Source organism: Bison bison, unplaced genomic scaffold (assembly GCF_000754665.1).
Source record: "Bison bison bison isolate TAMUID 2011002044 unplaced genomic scaffold, Bison_UMD1.0 scf7180017864310, whole genome shotgun sequence".
NCBI classification, from domain to species: Eukaryota; Metazoa; Chordata; class Mammalia; order Artiodactyla; family Bovidae; genus Bison; species Bison bison.
Window position 1 is genome coordinate 746,839 of NW_011494882.1, and position 23,902 is coordinate 770,740.

General features: G+C 37.7%; 1 protein-coding gene across 1 annotated transcript in view; it reads right to left on the bottom strand.

Moving 5' to 3' along the window:
- The window catches only part of ARAP2 (ArfGAP with RhoGAP domain, ankyrin repeat and PH domain 2), a 201,877-nt gene that overhangs the window by 18,532 nt on the left and 159,443 nt on the right, over positions 1 to 23,902 (bottom strand). Inside the window, exons 28-29 of the mRNA XM_010852420.1 lie at positions 9,344 to 9,483; positions 1,421 to 1,503 (exon numbers count right to left, since the gene is read on the bottom strand). Of these exons, the coding sequence (XP_010850722.1) occupies positions 1,421 to 1,503; positions 9,344 to 9,483 (223 nt within the window). The remainder of the gene's footprint in view (positions 1 to 1,420; positions 1,504 to 9,343; positions 9,484 to 23,902) is intronic.

Sequence of the window (23,902 nt, forward strand, 5' to 3'; positions counted from 1 at the left end):
GGGGGGGGGGGTGGGTGGAAAAAACACATATACATATTAAAAATGATCCATTTTACGAGACAATACACAGGATGAAATTTTAAGGAGGTAATGTTTAATGGTGGGAAAGCATAACAGAATTGATATCCACAAGTGATGATTCGCTGGGTATGATGGATATTGAGGAATTTGGCTATAAATTTATAGATATGTTGAAAGGACACGGGGGGATGGGGTCTCATGATGTTATGAGGCAGTGGGGATATTCTTGCCTGAGTAAGGACAGATGTCTAGAAAACTGGCCAAAATAAAATACACATATTGATTTACTGATATTGTGAGAAATTTTAAAGAATGTACCAGCCACAACAGTGATACATGTGCTGGGCTAAGAAATTAAGCACAGAGGCAAAAGTAAGTACATTTTCAGTAATAGAATCTGAAATCATATACAGTTTATTAAAATAATGTTTCATGATATTAAAAGTATTAGTAAAAACCTTAATTAGCTAATCAAAGTAATCTGTGATGAATAAGTATGGTATAACTCAAATGCTGGGTTGGTTCAAGTGCTAGTGAGAAGCATAATGTTTAAAGAGTCCACTTTCTCTCAACTACCCATGTGCTGTGAGGTTTTACCAAATACAGTAAAACAAAGAGGGCAAATTATAGAGCCAGGGCCAAGATGTTCTAAAAGCAACAAATATCATATATTAATGCATATGTATGGAATCTAGAAAAACAGTATTGATGAACCTGTTTATGAAGAAGAAATGGAGATGCAGATGTAGACAATGGACTGGTGGACACAGCAGGGGAAGGAAGGACAGACTGAGAAAGTCATATTGACATATATACACTATCATGTGAAAAAGAGGTAACTGGTAGTTATATAGCTGCTATATAACAAGTGAGCCCAGCCTGGAACTCTGTGACAACCTAGAGGCATGGGATGGGAAAAGGAAATATATATGTATGAATATATAAAAAACAAATATATATATTTCTGATTCGTGTTGATACATGCCAGAAACCCCCACAACATTGTAAAGCAATTATCCTCCAGTAAAAAAGAAAAAATAAAAGCCAAGAAGGATGGAGGGCAGCATTTTTCTTCCTCTGGGTAGACTGACTGACTGGAACATTCTGTGACTGAGCAGGGAAAGGGATGTGGAGAAACCCATGTATTTCCCAGTTGTGAGGGCCTTCTGGGGATTTCTTGTTCTACACAGAGGAGATGCAATTCCCCAGGAGCTTGACTTAAGTGGGAACATCATCATCTCTCCATATCCACCCACCCAGGTCCCCTGCCACATGTTTGTGGCAACTTAATCTGTCTAAAGCTTAGCTTATGAAGAGTCAGACTAATGCCATTGATCCCTAAATCCTTGGAAAGGTCTTCCTGTAACTTTCTCGACAGCTCTGCCCTTCCAAGCTTTACCTTGTTGGAGGCTTCATCTTCTTTTTCACTCCAAGATAAAACTTCACTGAACTGAGAGAAAACATTTTGTCAGGTTTGCTACTCTGTAAAGTAAAACAAAATAATTTACAATTAAAAAGATTTTATAAATGTTCTTTTATTTTCCTTGAGTATTAAGAATAGAGTTTAGAATGTTTAGTTTCACAAATATTTCATGAATATCATACCAAATTTTTGGTAAATGAAGATTGTGTTGGTTACAATGTTGTAAATTTAATGATCCTGTATATATATGTATGATTACACATGTGTGCATATATATGTACAAACACACACAGTAATTCCTTATTCAAAACACTTGGGACTTATGAGAACTGATGATGGTTTTTTTTTTTTCATATTTAAAAAATACATATGCAGTATATTTTGTAACTCCACAATCTCATTGGTGTTGCCTGGGGTAGCACCCACCCTATATTCAAATAGATTCATATTCTCTACAAAAATGCATGACATTTCATATAATGTGAATAAATAAAGGCCATAAGTATTGTTATGGTCTGAATGTTCATATCCCCACACCCTCAAACTGAAATATAATCCACAGCATGAAGGTATTTGGAGGTGATAGCTTTGGGTGGTTAATTGAGTCATGAGATTAACTCTGTTTTCACTACGTAAGGATATGAGAAATGGGCAGTCTACAATCTGGAAGAAGATTCTAACTAGAACCTGACCACACTGGCACCCTAATCTCAGGCCCTCGGCCTCTGGAACTGGAGGAATAAATTTCTGTTTTTATAAGCCACCCAGTCTATGGTAGTTAGCCTGAACAGACTAAGACAAATATCTTTATGTTGGTGTAGGTCAAGTTTTGCCACCAAATGAGTTATGATTTTCTGTACTTTTTGGATTTTGGAACTACAAATCTATGTAGGCATAGACTATCTCAAATATCCATATTGAAAATTTTCACTAATAACTCACAAAAAGAGACTATTAAAAAGAATATACATTTGCTTTTAGATCAATTATATATTTTCTGTACACATCCCAACATATTTATCTGATTAATATGAAAAAATTCAAATCCTTGAACCACCAGGAAAAGTATCTGACAGAGGAAAAATTTCAATCATTATATTCTAATTTAATATCAAAGCATATACATATATTATTGTTGGATAGCCTGCAATAGATTTTATAAAGATAATAGCCATGAAAATGGTAATTAGAAAAAGCTTTCCCAATATCCTAAAAATTTTCAAGGAAATCACTTTTTTCAACCTGGTATGCAGATAGCATTTATAAATAACTAAGAGCAATGGGTCTTGGGTCAGAGACCTGGGTGCAAATCTGGCTTGCTACCTACTAGCTTGTAACCTCACATTACTGCTCTCTGCTTTTGTATCTTATTTGTAAACAGGAATAATAAACATACTATCTCATAGAGTTATTAAGAAGATTAAATGATAAAGGGTTACTGTGAAGGGTTATTGTACAAATTAAATAAGAAAAGTACTTTTAAAGAGTTTAGTCCAGTAAATGGCCAAATACTAAGGGCACAGCAAATTACAGCTATTATTACAAATTTAGAACACAATGCTTCATAGAAATCGATAGACAAGTTGTTAGAGCCCTAGAAAAATGCACAAAAGCCCATTCAGCAAGTATATAGCTCAAATCAGTCCTAAGTTTTATAAAAGTTAAACTATTACTATAAATTATTTTCCTTATGAAAGCAGTTGAATTTGAAAGCATAAAGGGTGGAAAATATGGAAATTTTTATAAAATTAAAAATTGGTTTCCATGGAGAAAACAGGTTAGGAGAATGTAGAGGAAATGTAGAGAAAAAAGTGAGCAGGAAGAAGATCCTGGATAATGCTTGGTGACCAGTGTTCTCTGTGGCAGCAATGATAAGGCTTGAAATTTACATGGTGAATTTATTCCTAGTCACCCTTATCACTGAGTTTGCTATTATTATCATGGCACATAATTTTAAAAATACTTTGGTTCTTTTTTTTTTTTTTTTTCCTGTATGGCTAGATTTCTTGAAATGGTATCACAGGGCCAAAGGCTAGGACATGATTAACAATAAGATTTTGCAAAATTGATAGGGTATATTTACTTACAGTTAAACATATATTTCTGCATTTACTAGCAGTTTTCAGTTTTGACTTGATCAACAATTTATCCATTTATTTATACATTTACTTACTGACATTAGTTCTTTATATACCAAATAGGAAATTGCCTTATCTTTTTAAATGAAATAGTCTACACTAATTGGTCACTGTTTACTTTTATTTTTATAAAGTCAAGTATGTTGATCTCTTTTGAACTTTTACTCCAAGTTTAAAGGGTTCCCCACATATCTGATAAATACTCAGTTGCATAGCCATGGAGCTTGAAGGGTTGCTATTTGTCAAGTTTTAATTCTTTTATCAATCTGGTATATTTTACACACAGAATAGATGAGAATTTAAGTTGAAAAATTTATGTTAACAATTGGGCTTCCCTGGTGGCTCAGAGGCAAAGAATCCACCTGCCCAGGCAGGAGACTGTGAGGAGACACAGGGTCGATCCCTGGATCAGGAAGATCCCCTGGAGAAGGAAATGGCAACCCACTCCAGTATCCTTGCCTGGGAAATGCCATAGGTGGAGGAGCCTGGCGGGCTACAGTCCAGGGGTCACAAAGAGTCAGATGTGACTTAGCCACTGAACAACAAAGCAATTTACTATATAAATTTTCTTTAGACATACATTTATGACATATTTATCAAAACAATTATGATAATTACATTTTTTTAACCTCACTTTATGTTACCATTGCTATCTCTGTTCATTTTTATGCCACAATATGAACTAAGCTATTTTAGTTTTACTGTATGAATAAACAGTTGGGTGCAAAATACTTGACAGTGATTTTACTTTTTATATCTCTAAAATGTTTGCAAGTATTCCTAATTCCTATCTGTTTACCCTTTAAGATGAGCTGTCAAATCATTTTTTCCAAGTTCTAAAAGTTATTTTCTTTGGGATTTTGAAAACATTAATAATTACATTAAACCTACAGATCAATATTAGTAGACTTTACATTAATTTTCACCCATTTCTATTAGTGTAGTTCTGTAGCTTTCTTTATGTCAGCCTCTTCTTGTTAAGGTCATTTTTCTGGTACTTCATGTGTTTGGTTTTGGGGTATCTGTATTTTAGCCTGCTACTTTACTGAATAGTCAGGATTAACACTTTAAGACTGATATGGAAGAATGAGGTAGTTTTTTAAGGCCGTAGTTTTCTATACAGGAAAGAGTCAAGGAGACGAGAACATAGGAGTGTATATAATAGCAGAGACTCCTGGACCTCTTCATCAGAGGTTCAGTCAGATTATAGCTGAGGTTCACGTCCCTCCTCAGGGACGTGACTGCTTAGACTGCTGGTCCCTTGGACTCAGTCCCAAAGGAGGCAGTAGCAGCGTCAGGCGAGAGGCTGCAATCCCAGCAGGACAGTAAGAAGGGACCTGCACATCTGAGAATGAGGAGCACCTGTGTCTGATCTAGGTGCATGCATGTATGTGCTCAGTCGCTCAGCTGTGTCTGACTCTTTGTGACCCCATGGACTGTAACCCACCAGGATCCTCTGTCCATGGAGATTCTCCAGGCAAGAATACTGGAATAGGTTGCCATGCCCTCCTCCAGGGGATCTTCCCAACCCAGGGATTAGACCTGCATCTCCTGTGTCTCCTAAATTGGCAGGTGGATTCTTTACTGCTGTATGAGTAGTCTTATTTATACAGGACATTGGTAAGCCCAGGACTGCCTACATTTTGAAATATTGTTGGCAATAGATTGAGAGTCTGAAGTAATACAACTGATTGCCAAGCCACTCTGGACACTCCAGCTCATTACTTTATGTTCTATCCTGTGCGAAGAGAACACAGATGACATAATTTGAGAGGAGTTCAGCCATGGTCGAAAGAAACCCTTTTCAGTTTCAATCTTCAAAATGAATAAGCATAAGCAGGACCTGTTAGGATTCTAATACAAAGTTTTTTAAAAGAAATCTCATTTACCGTGATAACTTTACTATTGGTTCATTACAACTTTTTTAGTATGTGTGTTTTCTGGAGAATTTCTTCAAAAAGTTCAAGTGTTATGAAATACGTAGTATGTTGCTTCAGGCACTGTATTTCAAAGTAAAATTTTAATTGAACCAATTAAATTAGTGTGCTTAAAAAATTATCCTTGTTACTGAGAAAAATTTGCTTATTAGTGCATGTAAATTTTAACAACCATCCCCTCCCCATTTGCTTTTTTTTTTGACACCATTAACAGTATAATGGTAATATTCTTTGAAACTTCTAACCTTTTATGTAAATCAAGTCTGAAAACATTTTAATTAATATTTTCTGTGCAGGAAAAACTCTCAAAACAAAATATATCTTCCCCTGTGTATTACTCTAATTTGTTGTTAATGAGCATTCATAAATTATCTCTAATTAACACACAGTCTCTTTAAATATACTTTTCAATTTGTAATTTCTACTCCCTTCTCAGTAAATCATTTTCTAAATATATACAAGCATACATATATTAAGGGCAACTGTCAAAACCAGAGCCAAATCTGTATTCAGATAAGTTTGAGGATTTTTACTACTGATTATTTACTGTAAACTCATTTGAAAAGCAAACATTGCCAATGACTTGGCCATCAATATTAAAAGCGAAAGACCAGCAACATGCAGAAATAACCAACAAAATAACACCATGAAAATAACAGTGGTTTGAGTTTAAAGGAAAACCATGTCCCTCATCTGCCTGCCTTACTGTGCAAATGAAAGTGTCAGTTGCATTAACTGATTCTGACAGATGCATAAAGACAACTTTCAAACAGTTAACACTATAATTCCATAACCTGAGGTCGCTGTGATAGAAACAAAATGTGTTCAGTGTCTTTAAAGAACATTCTTTCTGAGAGATACTGTATGATCTCATTTACATGTATTGAACAGAATCTAAAAAAGTCAGGGACTGGGACTGAGGGAAATGGGAAAGTGTTGATAAGTGGGTACTAAATTTCAGTTGTGCAGAGAGAATAGGTCCTCGAAATCTAAGTATAGCATGGTGACAACAGTTAATGGTACTGTATTGTATACTTGAAACCTGCCAAGACAGTAGATCTTAAATGTTCTTACCACAAATACACACAAAACTATATGAGGTAATGACTATTAATTCATTCATTAATTAGCTTAGATTGTGGTCATCATTTCACAATGTATATGTATATCAAAAACATATTTTTATAACAAATGCAATTTTTGTCAATTATACTTCAATAAACATGGGGAAAATATTGCAAATGTAAAAAAAAAAGAACTTTCAGACAAGCACTCAGTCCTACCACTGTCTACCGATTTGTATGACTTATTTTAGATTAAGCAGAATGATGCTTTCAAAAAGATGCATATTCATAAAAATCATTCTGTTAAGGGATGAGATTCTTTAACTCAATTATAAAATCATTTCATCTAAAAAAAATAATATATCCATGTACAGGCTTCCTTGTGGCAGATTTTTTAATTTATACCAGCTTGGGGAAAAACAGTATAAGAAACTAAATTGTATCAAGTGTCCTATTTGGAAATACTTGGTACTATTAAAATGAAAAACACTATCCTCTTTAAGTAAAATTCTGTCAGAAAAAACATAGGGCTAAAATAATACAAAGGCTTTTCTTTAGTGAGTCCATGCATAAAACCTTTAAATGAGACACCTGGGAGTGGATTCTGACTCTACTGCTTACTGGCTTTGTGATCCTGAGCAAGTTATGTGATATCTTGGTAGACTCCATTTCTTCATCTGTCAAGGGGAATAATTATAGTGCTACTTTTATAGGATTATTGAAAATATAAAGTGAGATAAGTGAAATGTGCAGAACTCTGCTTTTTGTGGATTAACCACTTGAATGTTAGATGGGGCCCTTGACTGCACTGGTATTGATACTAGCTGTTTTTAGAACCTTCTGTTGCTACACAGTGGAAGTGTCAGTTCCTTAATGAAACTAAAAAGTCCAGGATGATTTTAAATTACACTAAGTAAATACCCGACTACAAAGGTGACCATTAACCAGCATATAAATGGAAGGACCGGGATGAAGGAAATCAGTCTAATGAAGATCAAGGTGGGTGACTCACTGAAGAAACCCAAACAGGATTCAACCAGATTCAGGTCTTAGATGGCTAGAACTTCAGTTGTGAGGTTTAGCATTTCCTTTCACAAACACAAACCTACAGTTCATGAACTTTACAATGTGATGTGTTGGGGGCTTCCTTGCTGGTCTAGTGGTTGAGAATCTACCTGCCAGTATAGGGGACACAGGTTCGATTCCTAGTTTGGGAAGATCCCACATGCCACAGAGCAACTAAGCCTGTGTGCCACATCCACTGAGCCAGCGCCTTAGAACTCACGAGCCTCAACTATTGAGCCCACATGCCACTACTATTCAAGCCCGTGCATCTAGAGCCTGTGCTTGGCAACAAGAGAAGCCACCACAATGAGAATCCTGCATACCACAATTAGAGAAAGCTCACACAGCAATGAAGACCCAGCACAGACAAAAATGATAAATAAATCTTTAAAAAATGTGATGTGTTTGTTTCACATAACTTAGAATTCTTAAGTGCCTTATTTCTGCAAACTTTACTCTTCCTGCATTGAAGAATGTGAATAATGATATCAAACAATAACAAATGATAACAATCACTTGATACCTACACAGACTCCCCACCAACTCTATCAGCCGGAACAACAGAGTGGGATTTCCAGTATATAATACAGGTCTTCGAAGAGAGGGATAAGTTGGGCTGCAAAATTCAGTGCTGTTTTGTTAGCTCTCTGCCTGGATGTTCTGCTGTCCTTGAAGAATATGACCATTAAATGGATACACCAAGTAGGAGGCTAAGATTTATTTATGCCCACCTGAAGGCTTCCTTGCTGGAGGAACATATACGACAGTGGTCAGTGTGTGGAGAGCTCAATAAAAGCCACAGCAAAATGGGACTGTAGAACTCTGGAAAGCTACTTAATGACTCTTCCTTCAGAACAATATTAAACATGATACTAGTCTGGTCCTTTTTTATAGATCTCCAAAACACAACATAGTGAAGCACCACACACCTGAAGTATGCAAGCAATGTTTATTCAAGTGAATTTTTATAATTCAGTGGAAAAAGTGTCTTTGGGTCCTGTGGTTATTCAACATTCAAAATAACTGCTTGGATATTGCTTGAAGTAGAGATGCTATTGTATATACCCATGTAACAACCACCCAAAACTGGATAGAGAACATTGATTTCTGTCATCCTAGAAAATACCCTACTGACTGTATCTCTGTGCTTCTGTAGCAATGCTACTCCTTACCCCAGGCAAACACTTTCTGACTTTTATCACCATAGAGGAATTTGTCTCTGTTTTGAACTTTTATGGTTAGACTCACATGGTACTATTTTGTGTCAAACTGTTTTTACTCAAAAAGGATTTGAAGGTTCTCCCACGTTGTTACATTCATTCAGTTTTATTGCTGAGTAGCATTCCATTGTCTGAATATATCATTCTCCTATTGGTGGACATTTGGAATGTTTCCAGGTTTTAGCCTTTATGAATAAAGCTGTTTATGAATATTCTTGAACAAGTGCTCTAGTGAATATAATACCTAGGAACAGAGTTGCTGGATTGTAAGTCAGAACGAATAACTATTTTAAAAGCTGCCCAAACTTCTACACAGTGACTATGTGGTTTTACCTTTCTGCCAGCCTCCCAGAGGTTGAATGCAGTTTATTTACTATAGGCCTTGAACTCCTGAAGACAGGGCTTAGAGGTATGAAATAAGAATGTGAACTCACACAAAAATATACAGATATTCAACTACTATATATATAAATACCTTCAGATCCTTGTAAAGAAGGAGGTACCCATCTCGTAAAACACAATACCGATCTTGAAACTTATTTCCAGAGAGTATTTTAGATGGTTCTTCTTTAACTTTCAAGACTCCCCCTTTGATATTTTCCAGGGCCTTCCTCTCTGTAAAGTATAACATTTACTTTTGTAAGTTAGGTATATTTTCATTTATTTGGAATAGAATATAAAACATTTCTATATTTTCAATTTGATGATACAAAATAATAACTTCTTTCCTACAATTAAGAAACCTCTAGTTAATTTTTGAGTTAAACACCTCATATCAGGGGAGTGTTGGACAAGCTACAGATACACTAACCAGATCTAGTTATATCTCTGTAATATACAGGCCTACCTATGCTGTTCAATTAGCTACTGGCTAATGAGCACCTGAAACATGCTAGTCTCTACTGAGATGTGCTGTGAACATAAGATATATACCATATTTTGAAAATTAGTACCTAGAAAGGTAAATATATTACAATTTTGTAGTATCAGAAAAGGTAAATATATCACAATTTTATAGTATTGATTACATATTGAAATGATATTTTGGATATGTGAGTTTAAATAGAAGATATAAGTAAAATTAATTTCACCTACTTATATAAATATGTGACTATGCCAAAGCCTTTGACTGTGTGGATCACAAGAAACTATGGAATATTCTGAAAGAGATGGGAATACCAGACCACCTGACCTGCCTCTTGAGAAATTTGTATGCAGGTCAGGAAGCAACAGTTAGAACTGGACATGGAACAACAGACTGGTTCCAAATAGGAAACGGAGTACGTCAAGGCTGTGTATTGTCACCCTGCTTATTCAACTTATATGCAGAGTACATCATGAGAAACGCTGGGCTGGAAGAAACACAAGCTGGAATCAAGATTGTCAGGAGAAATATCAATAACCTCAGATACGCAGATGACACCACCCTTATGGCAGAAAGTGAAGAGGAACTCAAAAGCCTCTTGATGAGAGTGAAAGAGGAGAGTGAAAAAGTTGTCTTAAAGCTCAACACTCAGAAAACAAAGATCATGACATCTGGTCCCATCACTTCATCGGAAATAGATGGGGAAACAGTGTCAGACTTTATTTTTTGGGGCTCCAAAATCACTGCAGATGGTGACTGCAGCCATGAAATTAAAAGACGTTTACTCCTTGGAAGGAAAGTTATGACCAACCTAGATAGCATATTGAAAAGCAGAGACATTACTTTGCCAACAAAGGTCCATCTAGTCAAGGCTATGGTTTTTCCAGTGGTCACGTATGGATGTGAGAGTTGGACTGTGAAGAAAGCCGAGGGCTGAAGAATTGATGCTTTTGGACTGTGGTGTTGGAGAAGACTCTGGAGAGTCCCTTGGACTGCAAGGAGGTCCAACCAGTCCATTCTGAAGGAGATCAGCCCTGGGATTTCTTTGGAAGGAATGATGCTAAAGCTGAAACTCCAGTATTTTGGCCACCTCATGCGGAGAGCTGACTCACTGGAAAAGACTCTGATGCTGGGAGGGATTGGGGGCAGGAGGAGAAGGGGACGACAGAGGATGAGATGGCTGGATGGCATCACCGACTCGATGGATGTGAGTCTGAGTGAACTCCGGGAGCTGGTGATGGACAGGGAGGCCTGGCGTGCTGCGATTCATGGGGTTGCAAAGGGTCAGACACGACTGAGCAACTGAACTGAACTGATATATATGTGTATTTATATATGTATATTTTAAATGTGGCTACTAGGCAATTTAAAATTATATCATCAGCTTGCATTTTACCTCTTTGAATAGCACTCATATAAATAATAAAAAATACACAGGTAAAAGAGAAATCTCTTCTAGAATTCTGACTTAGGAATTCAGTAATTCTTCAGACATTAGAAAAATTCCTATATCTATGAAACAGGTAAGGGTAAATAAGGCAAAATGTCCAATAACGCTTATGCAATAATGCATCTAAGCACACTTAGAAATCATTTAAACAGTTCCATTAAAAACCACATTTTTGATAATAAAATCATGTTGAATCTATAAATTTATCGTGAATAAATTTATCACTATATCTCCAGTTTACAACTTTTTGTTTTTTTAAATATAAATTTATTAATTTTAATTGGAGGCTAATTACTTTACAATATTATATTGGTTTTGCCATACATCAACATGAATCCGCCATGGGTGTACATGTTTTCCCCATCCTGAACCCCCTTCCCACCTCCCTCCCCATACCATCCCTCTGGGTACAACTTTCTTTTTAAAATCTCAACATTATTTAACTGTCTGCTTGAGAAACAAGGAACAAAGGAAAGAAAAGGAACCTGAAGCCAAGTAGCCATGACATGGTCATTCTGGGGTCAACTCCTGCTCTTCCTGTAGAATAGGAGTAATGACACTTATCCTGCAGACTGTTGTGGCCCTCACATTAGATGGCGTCCTCAAAAGATGTACGGAGGGACACCACATCCGGATCAAGACCTTTAGCAATTTCCTGGTATTAAAGTGATGAAACTCTTAAGTATTCACTCATAGTTTCTAAAATTTATAGATAACTTGAATGATTTTAGAAAAAGAACTTTTTTAGTCTTAAACCTAGCAATCCCTTGGTTAGGGAAAACCTTTAATCAAACAGCAAATGATACACAGATGTTCACAATTATAGTTAGTATAAGAAAACAAGTTAGAAAAATTTGAAGTACTGCCTTATAACTCAGATATGAGCACGGGACGACAACCTGGAAGCAGACATCAATATGTTGAATCACATCACTGATCTTAACCATAAACAAACAAAAGTAGTTTTCATGATCTGCATACTACCACAAAAACATTCTTTTAATCATGATGCCACGCTAAAATAGGTTCTTTTAGGGAGCTGGTGATTTTAAAATAATTTCTGAAAAATACACTGCTAAAATTTGTCTTCTGGAACAATCTCTTAATAGTCAATTTCATAGAAAAAATATTTCAAGTAGTATTTTATAGCTAACTAGCTTCTATTTAAATTAAAAATAACACTTTTCCAATTAAAAGACTTGAAAGATTATTTTAATGCAGTGAGAAGATAGTGTTCCACTGCTGGAAGCCGGCATATTGCATATTGAGTGCATATTGCATATTGAGTGCAGCACTTTCCACAGCATCATCTTTCAGGATCTGGAATAGCTCAACTGGAATTCTGTCACTGCCGGGAGCCAGCGTGAGGAACTCTGCCCATGACAAAGGTCATGAGGAAGGAGGCTCAGCATACGCAAAGGCGGGATCAAGCCTCAGGAGTCCCCCATCTACCCCCAAAACCAGAATCTGCCTACTTTCTGCTTTGTGCTTTCACCTACACCTCTGACTTTACGGGGGGCTGTCCCCCACTACCTCTCTCTGAAAAAAGAGTTAGCTTACAGCTCCAGTTAATAATTCCTGGGTGTGACAGTGTTTAACCTACAAACTCCTTTGGAAATCCTCTAGCCTGCCTGAATAGGTTTTTCTGGTCACATGTGATTGTTCAGAGCCTCCCAACTGTGAGAGGCAGGAGATGTTCTAAACTGTCTAAACACAGATTCTTTTGAGTAGTTAAAAGATTGATTAAAAATTGTATTGGTGAAGGGATTTTCATTTGTTGGGCCAATGTTTGCTGCTAAGTTTCCATATCCCTTACCTGCTGTGTCCCTGGCAGTGTATTGATTAATATAATTGGTGTAAGTAGTAGCTTTAATGTTTGTAACCTGGGACCCTTGAGTTAATTCTTTTTCTTGTTATAGCCCACCACACCTTTGCTCTGTAGGAATGCAACTTTATCTAATGCTTTTGGAGGGTGGCTCCTGACCAATCACCTTTAGAGAAAAATAAATTTTCTGAAGAAAGTGTCTTAAAATGTTAACAGGCCTCTGGGCCAGGAGATGATGCAAATCACCTAAGCTTTTGCATATGATAAGTTTGCAGGAAGAAAGCCTGGCTTGCTGCATGACTCTACCCCTTCCCCCATTATCTTCTATGCATAACTTAAGGTATAAAAACTACTTTGGAAAATAAAGTGCGGGCCTTGTTCACTGAAACTTGGTCTCCCCATGTCGTTCTTTCTCTCACCTTCTGGCTGAATTATTCAGCCTCTTTTCTCCACTAAATTTCCTCACTGAGCTATCCTTATTTCAGCCTCTTTTCTTCACTGAAATTTCCTCACTGAGCTATCCTTATTCTATTACTCTTTATATCCTTAATTAACGTTTAATTAAGCAGTTGTTTCCTGATCCTCGCCTACGCCGTCTCTCCTTCGAATACCCTGGATCAGCTGGGGCTGGACCCCGGCATTCCACAAAATTCATATGACATCAATTCATTTCTTCATGAAGTATTCAGAGTCTAGTATGCACTTGGTTCTAATAATATACAATAATACCCGAGGAGATGGTTTCTGGACTTGCAGTGCAGTGTTAGAGGCAGAGTAAACATAGGTTAACAAACAATGCTTATATATCCTGATAGGAGAAATACAGTAAGCAATTTAGAAAACACTGGGTGGGCTTAGAGATTCAGCTGATTTAGAATAAGAAAGTGAAAGTGGAGAAAGATATTTATAATACTATTGATTTAGAAATAGGTATTTTAAAAACATTAAATTATAATCAAGTTGTGAAATACAGATGTTACATTTTGCTTAAGCCAAACCAATTCCATTCACATCTTCTGATTATACCTTTTTAAGATTTTTGTTCAGTTTAATGCTGCTAAGTCACTTCAGTCATGTCCGACTCTATGCGACCCCATAGACGGCAGCCCACCAGGTTCCCCTGTCCCTGGGATTCTCCAGGCAAGAATACTGGAGTGGGTTGCCATTTCCTTCTCCAATGCGTGAAAGTGAAGTCCCTCAGTCGTGTCCAACTCTTAGCGACCCCATGGACTGCAGCCTACCAGGCTCCTCCGCCCATGGGATTTTCCAGGCCAGAGTACTGGAGTGGGGTGCCATTGCCTTCTCCGGTTCAGTTTAATAAAGCTTTCTAATTTTACCAGTAAGAAATAATCATATGTCTAGTGTTTAAACTACTCATAGGTCAAAAAGAAAACAGGCTTAGGACAAAAACATTGTTGTCACCTTTGAGTGCATATTTATTAAAATTTATTTTAATAAACCATATGTAATTGAGTACATACAGCTTCCCTGGTGGCTCAGTGGTAAATAATCTGCCTGCAGTGAGGAGACCTGGGTTCAATCCCTGGGCTGGGAAGATCCCCTGGAGAAGGAAATGGCAACCCACTCCAATAACTTTGCCTGGAAAATCCCACGGACAGAGGAGCCTGGTAGGCTACAGACCATGGTGTCACAACGAGATGGACGTGACTGAGCGACTTCACTGACTTCAAGTATTCTTGCCTGGAAAATTCTATGGACAGAGGAGCCTGGCAGGTTATAGGTCATGGGGTTATAAGAGTCAGACATGACTTAATGACTAAACTACCATTACCAATTGAGTATCTTAGTTAAATCTTCACCTTCAATTTTTTTTTTTTTGGCCACATTGCACAGCATTTGGAACTTCCCTGACTAGAGGTTGAACCCAAGTCCCCTGTAGTGGAAGTGTGGAGTCTTAACCACTAGACTACCAGGGAAGTCCTCTTAGCTAAATCTTCATGCATATATTATTAAGGGACTCATAAAGAAGGAAAGAGCAAAAATAAACTTGAAATATAAAGTTCTATGATAAATATAGAGAGCCTAAAAGAATTTCTGAAAGCTCTCATGATAAAATTTCTGTATGCTCTAACAATGTTAAAATAAGTAGGAAAATTATCCACCATTTAAGGGACAAGATGAAGCTATACATTTTGGGGACATAGTGCATGACTCAGTTGTGTTCAGACACGACTGAGCGACTTCACTTTCACTTTTCACTTTCATGCATTGGAGAAGGAAATGGCAACCCACTCCAGTGTTCTTGCCTGGAGAATCCTAGGGACGGGGGAGCCTGGTGGGCTGCCGTCTATGGGGTCGCACAGAGTCGGACATGACTGAAGCGACTTAGCAGCAGCAGCAGCAGCAGCAGCAGTATGTAATGTAACAATGGTTATAAATTAAATGCCTTTCAACAATTCACTTTTCCAAACTTCTAGTACTACGTGGTCTCTCAATCATGGGGTACTTTGCTTTTATGTTTTCACTTCCTCAGCCTCATCCTGGGCAAAAAAGCTTATTAAGATCATGTATGAAACGAGATGCCAGTCCAGGGTCAATGCACGATACTGGATGCTTGGGGCTAGTGCACTGGGACGACCCAGAGGGATGGTATGGGGAGAGAGGAGGGAGGAGGGTTCAGGATGGGGAGCACATGTATACCTGTGATGGATTCATTTTGATATTTGGCAAAACTAATACAATTATGTAAAGTTTAAAAATAAAATAAAATTAAAAAAAAAAAGATTAGGAAGCCTGGTGTGCTGCAGTTTATGCGGTCACAAAGAGTTGGACATATTTTAGGAATTGAACAGAACAATAATAACTAGAGAGTCAAACCCCTCCTGGTGTTTGCTAGGGCAAGAAAGGATCAGTGGGAGTTCAGTGAGGGTTCTTTAGAGTTAACCCTAGGTAAGAGAATAGACTGGTATTCTTAGTTATATTGTGCTGTACTTCTGCTATTAATTAGAAAAGCCCTTGTATAAAACAACACAGAATGGTCAAATTTAGTTACTTAAACAGAACAGACATATAACTAGGACTATGAAACAGATGCCCCTCAAAAATACTTTTCCAAACCATTTGAAAACATTTAAGTTCTTACTCTTTGCAATCCCACGGACTGTAACTTACCAGAGTCCTCCGTCCATGGAATTTTCCAGGCAAGAGTACAGGAGTGGGTTGCCATTTCCTACTCGAGGGGATCTTTCTGACCCGAGGATTAAACCTGGGTCTCCCACATTGCAGGCAGATGCTTTACCTTCTGAGCCAGCAGGGAAGCCCTAGACAAAAACACTATTTCCTAACCAGTGGTCCCTGATCCCAATAAAAGCTCATCTGTGGAGAAGCTGGGAGGGTCTTGGGAAGAGAGACAGTGACAGAGAAGCAGTAAGAACAGGGGAGAGGGGAAAACATAACCCGAGAATATTTCTAAAACACATACTATGCTTTCATCCTTCATGTCCAGTCAGATAGCAATTCAGACCACTCTTCTCTCAGATATTTTCTCTGGGGTTCAATTCCACTTCTTTGCCAATATCATCTGTCTGACCCCTGCCTTTTCTACTTAATATCCAGATTCCAGGATTCTAGAACTTCATGGCTTGCTTGTCTAATTACTCCATATAATTCCAGATTGGTGCTATTCAAATAGTTTTATCATGTTAATCCCCTTTCCAAAGCTCTATTTTTCTACTACTCAATATCTCACTTGCCTAACATTAAAAGTTTAAATTTCTTTCCTTGACTTTTCAAGGGCTAAATAAATTAGATTCCTTCTACTCATCTCTATAAACTATTAAGTTAAAATGGTCTTTATTTATAAGTCAGTTGATCATAATACACTGCTTGGAAAGCTGATCTTTGTCTCTATGGCACGACTTACGTGGATCAATTTCCCTCAAGTTGAATGTACTTGAGGGGAATTCCATTGTTGTTTTATACAAATTCTATTCCTACTTCTGGAGACCCAACTCATCCATGAACATGTTTTTCTAACTACTCCCAGTCCATATTTGTTATTCATGTCCCTAAAACTCTAAAGATAAAATTTAGGCATTGAATACATAAAAAGTCATGTTTGTCTCATAATTTAGCTCTTAAAAATAATAATTTCAGTCTCTGGCCATACCGCCCTGAATGTACTCAATCTTATCTGTCCTTGAAAAAATAATAATTTCATGTTTGCTTTTTAAAATAATATGAGTTTTGAATTTTCCTCCACAACCTATGTGAGAACTCACATAGCAAGTTACTTAGAGGCTTAGAGAATACTTGTAAAAAACCCCTTAAGACTACGAGGAAGATTAAATGAGATGGCATATTCGAAGCCATCAGCCCAGCATCTGGCACCCAATAAATATTATCTCTTATATATGATCTGAGCAATGACAAGGGAATATACACCAAATGTGTCTCTATGGATCTCCCTTCTTCTTTCACTGGAAAAGACTATTTCCTCAAGCCTACACATTATCTGAAAAATCAAGTTCCATCCCTGCTTGTGTATGCTAAGTAGCAATTTTCATGAGACATTTCCTTGAAAGTGAAAGTCACTCAGTTGTGTCCGACTCTTTGTGACCCCATGGACTATAGAATCCATGGAATTCTCTAGGCCAGAATGCTGGAATGGGTAGCCTTTCCCTTCTCCAGGGTATTCCTAACCCAGGGATCCAACCCAGGTCTCCTGCATCATAGGTGGATTCTTTACCAGCTGAGCCACAAGGGAAGCCCTCTTTTCTCTTGAAAATATCCCACAAATTTGGCAATATTTGCAGCCTGACATCTAAAATCTCTTTCAAATTAAAAATTATTCATATTCTTTGTTTGATATTGATTATATAGAACACATATGCTGTAATTTGGAAGAAGCAGAATTTGATATAGTTCACTCATTTTATGACATTCATTCACATTTAATAAAACTTAGTTCTATGACTGAGTAGAAGCCAAACTCAAGAACTGTTTGAACATAATCTAGAAAAAGTCAAATATCCCCCTACTTCCTAGTGTGTTTTACTTTGTTACTTGTATTGAAGAAGTAATGCTTAATAGAACAAGCAGCCTGAAGACACCCTTCTGTAATTAGATTATTCATAAGCAGTAAAACTGTAAATACAGTTTCTACTGGAGGATTGACTAGGAAAGTGCTAGAGATTCCATGACATTTGACGACAACACAGCATACTGTAAAAAGTAGAGCACTACTTACTTTTCTATTCTGTTATCAATTTCTGAGAAAACCCCTCCACTTGAAGTGGACTGGATTTATTTTCAACTTTTACACATCTTTGGCTTTAAAAAGATTTGATGAGGAATGGAATATAAATTATTTCAGCTAGACTAAGATTTATGAACTCCTACTATTTTTGCTGGAATATTCTTTTATTTTCTAAGTCAGTCCAGAGTGGATGGCTCAGCTTCCCAGGTCTGAATTGCCAGAAGCAGTTGCATTTTGATCTATTCTATTCTAATGCATCGGAGAAGGCAATGGCACCCCACTCCAGTACTCTTGCCTGGAAAATCCCATGGATGGAGGCGCCTGGTAGGCTGAAGTCCTTGGGGTCCCTACAAGTTGGACACGACTGAGCGACTTCACTTTCACTTTTCACTTTCATGCATTGGAGAAGGAAATGGCAGCCCACTCCAGTGTTCTTGCCTAGAGAATCCCAGGGACGGGGGAGCCTGGTGGGCTGCCGTCTATGGGGTCACACAGACTCGGACACGACTGAAGTGACTTAGCAGCAGCAGCAGCATTCTAATGCATATTTAATTCCAAAGCATCTGTCTTAAGTAGCAATCTAAATTTAGAAACCCACAGGCATCTTCATTTGAGTTACATATTCTATCTTAAAAGTAGTTCTTCCCATTGAGATAATTAAAACTTGATTCTGTTGTTGTATCTAGACTTCTACTGGCGTAATATTAAAGAAGTTTAGTGCTTAAAGTAAGACTCCTGCAACATAAAATTATTTATTCTGGAACCTTGCTGCTAAGCTGCTGCTAAGTCACTGCTAAGTCACTTCAGTTGTGTCTGACTCTTCGTGATCCCATGGACTGCAGCCTACCAGGCTCCTCTATCCATGGGATTTTCCAGGCAAGAGTACTGGAGTGGGTTGCCATTGCCTTCTCCATCTGGAACCTTACAGAAGCTATAAATTTATGCCTAACTTGTAAAAGAGATGTTAAAACTAATATGTGATTTAAGTAGAGACAACAGAAAATTCCTTTACCTTCATATACTTCCATAAAAGTAAAGTATATTTCTTTATTACCTTAAATGAATGTAAATGTTGGATGCTTCTAAAATCTATTCTTTCTTGTGATGTCTATATTTTAAACTCTTGAGATAAAGTGAGCAAATTGGGAAAATTAAATCCCCTAAACACTTCAAACCCCTAAACTTATTATTTGATAAAATTCTTCACTAAGCAAAAAGGTACTGAAAATATAATTTCAAACAAAAATATATGCCTCTAATTTGTTACATAAAATCAGAAATATCATCATACAATTAATAAAATGCAAGTCATGAGTGTGTGAGTATAGATAAAGGAGAGATACAGATAGGTAGAGAGACACTAAAATTTGTGGCAACTTGGTATCAGGTATGATGGGACAGGATGTAAAGGACGTGGCAGAGCTACTTTATGTTTTAATGAAATACTAACATGTAAGCAATTCATTATTGAGAGAAAAATGTGGTTGTAACCAACCACCCTTGTTTAAAACTCTCCTAACGTCAACTTGGCCTGCAGGTTAGAATAAGAAAATCTTAAGAAAGGAAAAGAAATCCTTAACCAATGTGTTTCTGAGATGATTTCAGTTTTTCTGCTAACAAACTGACAGAGAAATCACACTTACTTTCATTATTTTCCTTTTAGATTCCAATTTTAAGGAGTAGTGCATGTAATGAATGAAGCAATAATTCTGGAGAAAGTGATCCTTGTGATTGATTTAGGAGACATCTGCCAAGACAGAGACAAAGTAGGCTGCACACCTAGCCAACATAAAATCTATGACACAGGGCAACCCATAAGAAGTACTTGTAAGCCCAGGTTGCTGTGAGACACAACTGGAAGAAAAAAATTATGACTTAAGAAATTGATTTTAAAAACAAACAATAGGCCAAACCTTCTTTAAAATGACAATCCTAAAAGAAGATAGATGCAGAACCAACCATAACCAAAAATATTGTTTTACTTTGACAATCTGAATATAAATCAAGCTCTAATTAAAAACATCCTGTTTTTGACCAAAAATATACATAAACCACTAACATGAAATAGTCTAATTAATGTATTTCCTGAGGGTGTTACTCTAAAACTTTTTTTTTTTCATGCAGAGGGACATAATTTCCTGGTAGAAAGAACTGTAGCTATCATAATAGCAAGTTGCACACTGGTTTGGTGAGCTGAGGGGGACGAGTGCAGGGGCAGAGATAAGTTTCACAGTTCCCACGCTGTCACAGGAATGCAGGAGAGATGAGAGTGACACAAGAGTTTACTGACATGTTACTCTAGAGAATATTCCACCATCCAGGTCCCTGAAACTTTCGCGTAAGCTGCTTTCCATTGCTTGGATTCCCAGGTTTTATGAAATTGCTTTGTCTAGACCTTACAGAAGCTTTATGCTTTCATGACAGGATGCAGTCACAATCCCAGAAGAGGAAATAACAACAGGTGAGGCATCCCATGCCCAATCTTCCTACCCAGTTTGTAGGTAGAGCCAATTCACAGTCTGTCACTCAACCACTTCTTCTTGCCCTTAAACAACAGAAAGATTTTACTTATATGTGATCGCTCAGTCTAACACTGATGATTTTTTTTTCCCCAAACATTAACAAAACTTAATGGTTTCCTTGCTTTGAATTATCCCTCAGGCCCACCTGTACAAAATCTTCTTCTATATTATAGTCTTTTAAGATCTTATTCTCATCTGTTTTTATTCAAGTGGCTAGTCTATTAGCATTCAAATAAGAACTAAGTTATTATTCTGTGTGTATGTGCCCAGTCGAGTCTGACTCTTTGTGATGCCATGGACTGTAGCCCACCAGGCTCCTCTGTCCATGGGAATTCTCCAGGCAAGAATACTGGAGTGGGTTGCCATTTCTTCCTCCAGGGGATCTTCCTGACCCAGGTATTGAACCTGCATCTCCTGCATTGGCAGACAGATTCTTTACCACCGTGCCACCTGGGAAGCCCAAGTTATTATGTCTAAGTGTGGGATTTTAAGTATTTTGCAACATGGAGCATTTAGAGACATTTTAGAGGAATATTAAAAACATGAAAATTCTCACCCAAAAATATGAAAATATCACTTATTTTCTAAAAGAAAAGCCATGAGAACCTTTAATATATTTTATAATGTTGACAGGACTTCGTTCATAAGCTCAAAACATTTATCTCAACATTAAAATGAAAGAATTACAGAATTCACGAACTAGACCAGATTTCATACATTATCCAAATGAGAGAGTCTCAACATGACACCACTGACTTTTTCGGCCAGATTATTCTTTGTTGTAAAGAGATTTCCTGTGTATTGTAGGATGTTTAGCAGCATCTCTGGTCTCTAACCATTATATACCAGAAGCCCCACCCCACCCAGTGTGACAGAAATATCTCCAGATATTGTCAAATGTCCCTGGAGGACGAAAGTCTCCACCACCCAAGGACTGCTGCTATATGACAGGGAGGACTGTAGCAATCATATGACTAGAGAGAACTTCTACTGTAATCCTTAAGCAGTATATGAAGGATGTAATCAAAATCATATGTAGGAGGAAGAAAGAAATTAAATAAGGTACAGGTGTCGAATAGATTAATTTCTATAGCAAAATGAACACCTGTTCTATTTTGATGCTAATAAGACCAGAATGACATAGAAGTCTGCATTTTGTAAAAATACTTTTATGTAATTAAAAGATATGAAGGGCAGAGTTAGGACCCAATATTTATGCTTCCCCAAATTCATATGTTGAAACCTACCTACACAGTATTAAGAAGTTTGGGGCCTTTGGGAGGTAATTAGGATTAGATGAGGTCATGAGGGTGGGATCTTCAGGAATGGAATTCACGTCCTTGAAAGAGTCACGGAGGGTCTTCCCTGATGGCTCAGTGGTAAAGAATTCGCCAGCCAATGCAGGAGATGCTGGGTAGATACCTGGTGGGGCGGGGGGTGGGGGGAGACCCCCTAGAGTAGAAAATGGCAACCCACTTCAGTATCCTTGCCTGGGAAATCCCATGGACAGAGGAGGCTGGCAGGCTACAACCCACAGGGTCACAAAGAGTCGCATATGACTTAGCAACTAAAGAACAACCACAACAAAGAGTCACAGAGAACTTGCTTCCTCCCTCTGCTCTCCACTCTGGGAGGATACAAGAAGTTCCCTGTCTATACCCTGGAGGAGGACTCTCACCAGAACTTGGCCAGGCTGACATCTGATGTTAGACTTCAAGTCTTCAGAATGTAAGAGATTAATTTCTGTTTATGAGCCATCCATCTGCCAAAGCAGGAGACGCAGGAGACTCAGGTTCGATCCCTGAATCAGGAAGATTCCCTGGACAAGCAAATGGCAACCTGCTCCAGTATTCTTGCCTGGAAAATTTCATGGACAGAGGAGCCTGGTGGGCTACAGTCCATGGGGTCACAAAGGGTTGGACATGACTGAGCGCACATATACCATGAGCCACCCAGTCTACTGTAGTAGCCAGAACACACCAAAACATCATCACAAAAACAGAAACATAGACTAGCTGGTACAGTTAAGAACTCACTGATTTGTCACTACTAGTTAAGAGTCTGCAATCATACCATTAGCTTTACCACATTTAAGAGCTGTACCAACCCCCCCAACTTTTTTTTTTTAATTAGAAGTAAAACTAACCTGTACTCAAATCCAGTATGGCAAGTTACTACATACAAAGGGGCTCTGTTCTGAGAGCATATTCATAAATCCAGTTTGTTCATAAGCCCTACAAAGTTAGCCTAGGTACCCAACCCAATGAGCGATACATTACTGTACTATAATAGGTTTATAGTATTTTTTCACACAAATAATACATAAAAAGCAAACTCAAAAATAAAACATTTTTAACCTTACAGTACTGCACCTTGAAAAGTACAGTACAGCTGGAATACAGGGGCTGGCATGGAATAAACAGGCAAGAAGAATTAACTGACTTGAGGAGGAAGAAGAGGTGGGAGATGGTACAGCTGAAGGACCATCAGCAACAGGAGACAGAGGGAAAGCTGAAATTTCACTCATGCCTGATGATGGCACAGGTTCTGGTTCCTTGCTGGGTTCAATTCCACCTACTCTCTTGAAAAAACAATCCAATAATGTCTGGGTGGTAGCTCTTTTTTTTTCTTCTCATCATAGGTGGCATGGTGGCACTGGACTGCATTCTGAATGGCTGCTGCAAGATTTGTGTACCGTTCTATATTGAGTCTGTGCCTTAAAAACAGTTACTCCTCTTATAAAGAAAATCCCTTGCCATTTCCTGAATTGTGACTCTCTTCAGTTCTTTAATTACTTTTTCTTTCTCTTGTCTCTCTTCATTGTTTCTCTGGGACTCCAATTCCATCAGGGCTTCATTAATAAGCCTCTTGTGTTGACAGCAAGGAGTTCAATGAAGTTATCTTCTTGCAGACCTAGCTCCAGCTTCTCGCTGAGGGTCACTAAGTTGCCAAAGATTGACTCCTCCTCTACCTTCTCAAATCCAAGAAAATCATGAACAAATTGTAGGCAAAGGTTCTCCCAAACCCCATTCATGGTGACAGCAGTAACCTCACGCCAAGGGAAGTTAAAAAAAAAAAAAAAAAAAATGGCCTTGTAGATGTTAAGAGTCCTTCCGAAATTGTTTCAAGGTTGTTCCTGATTCATCATTCACCT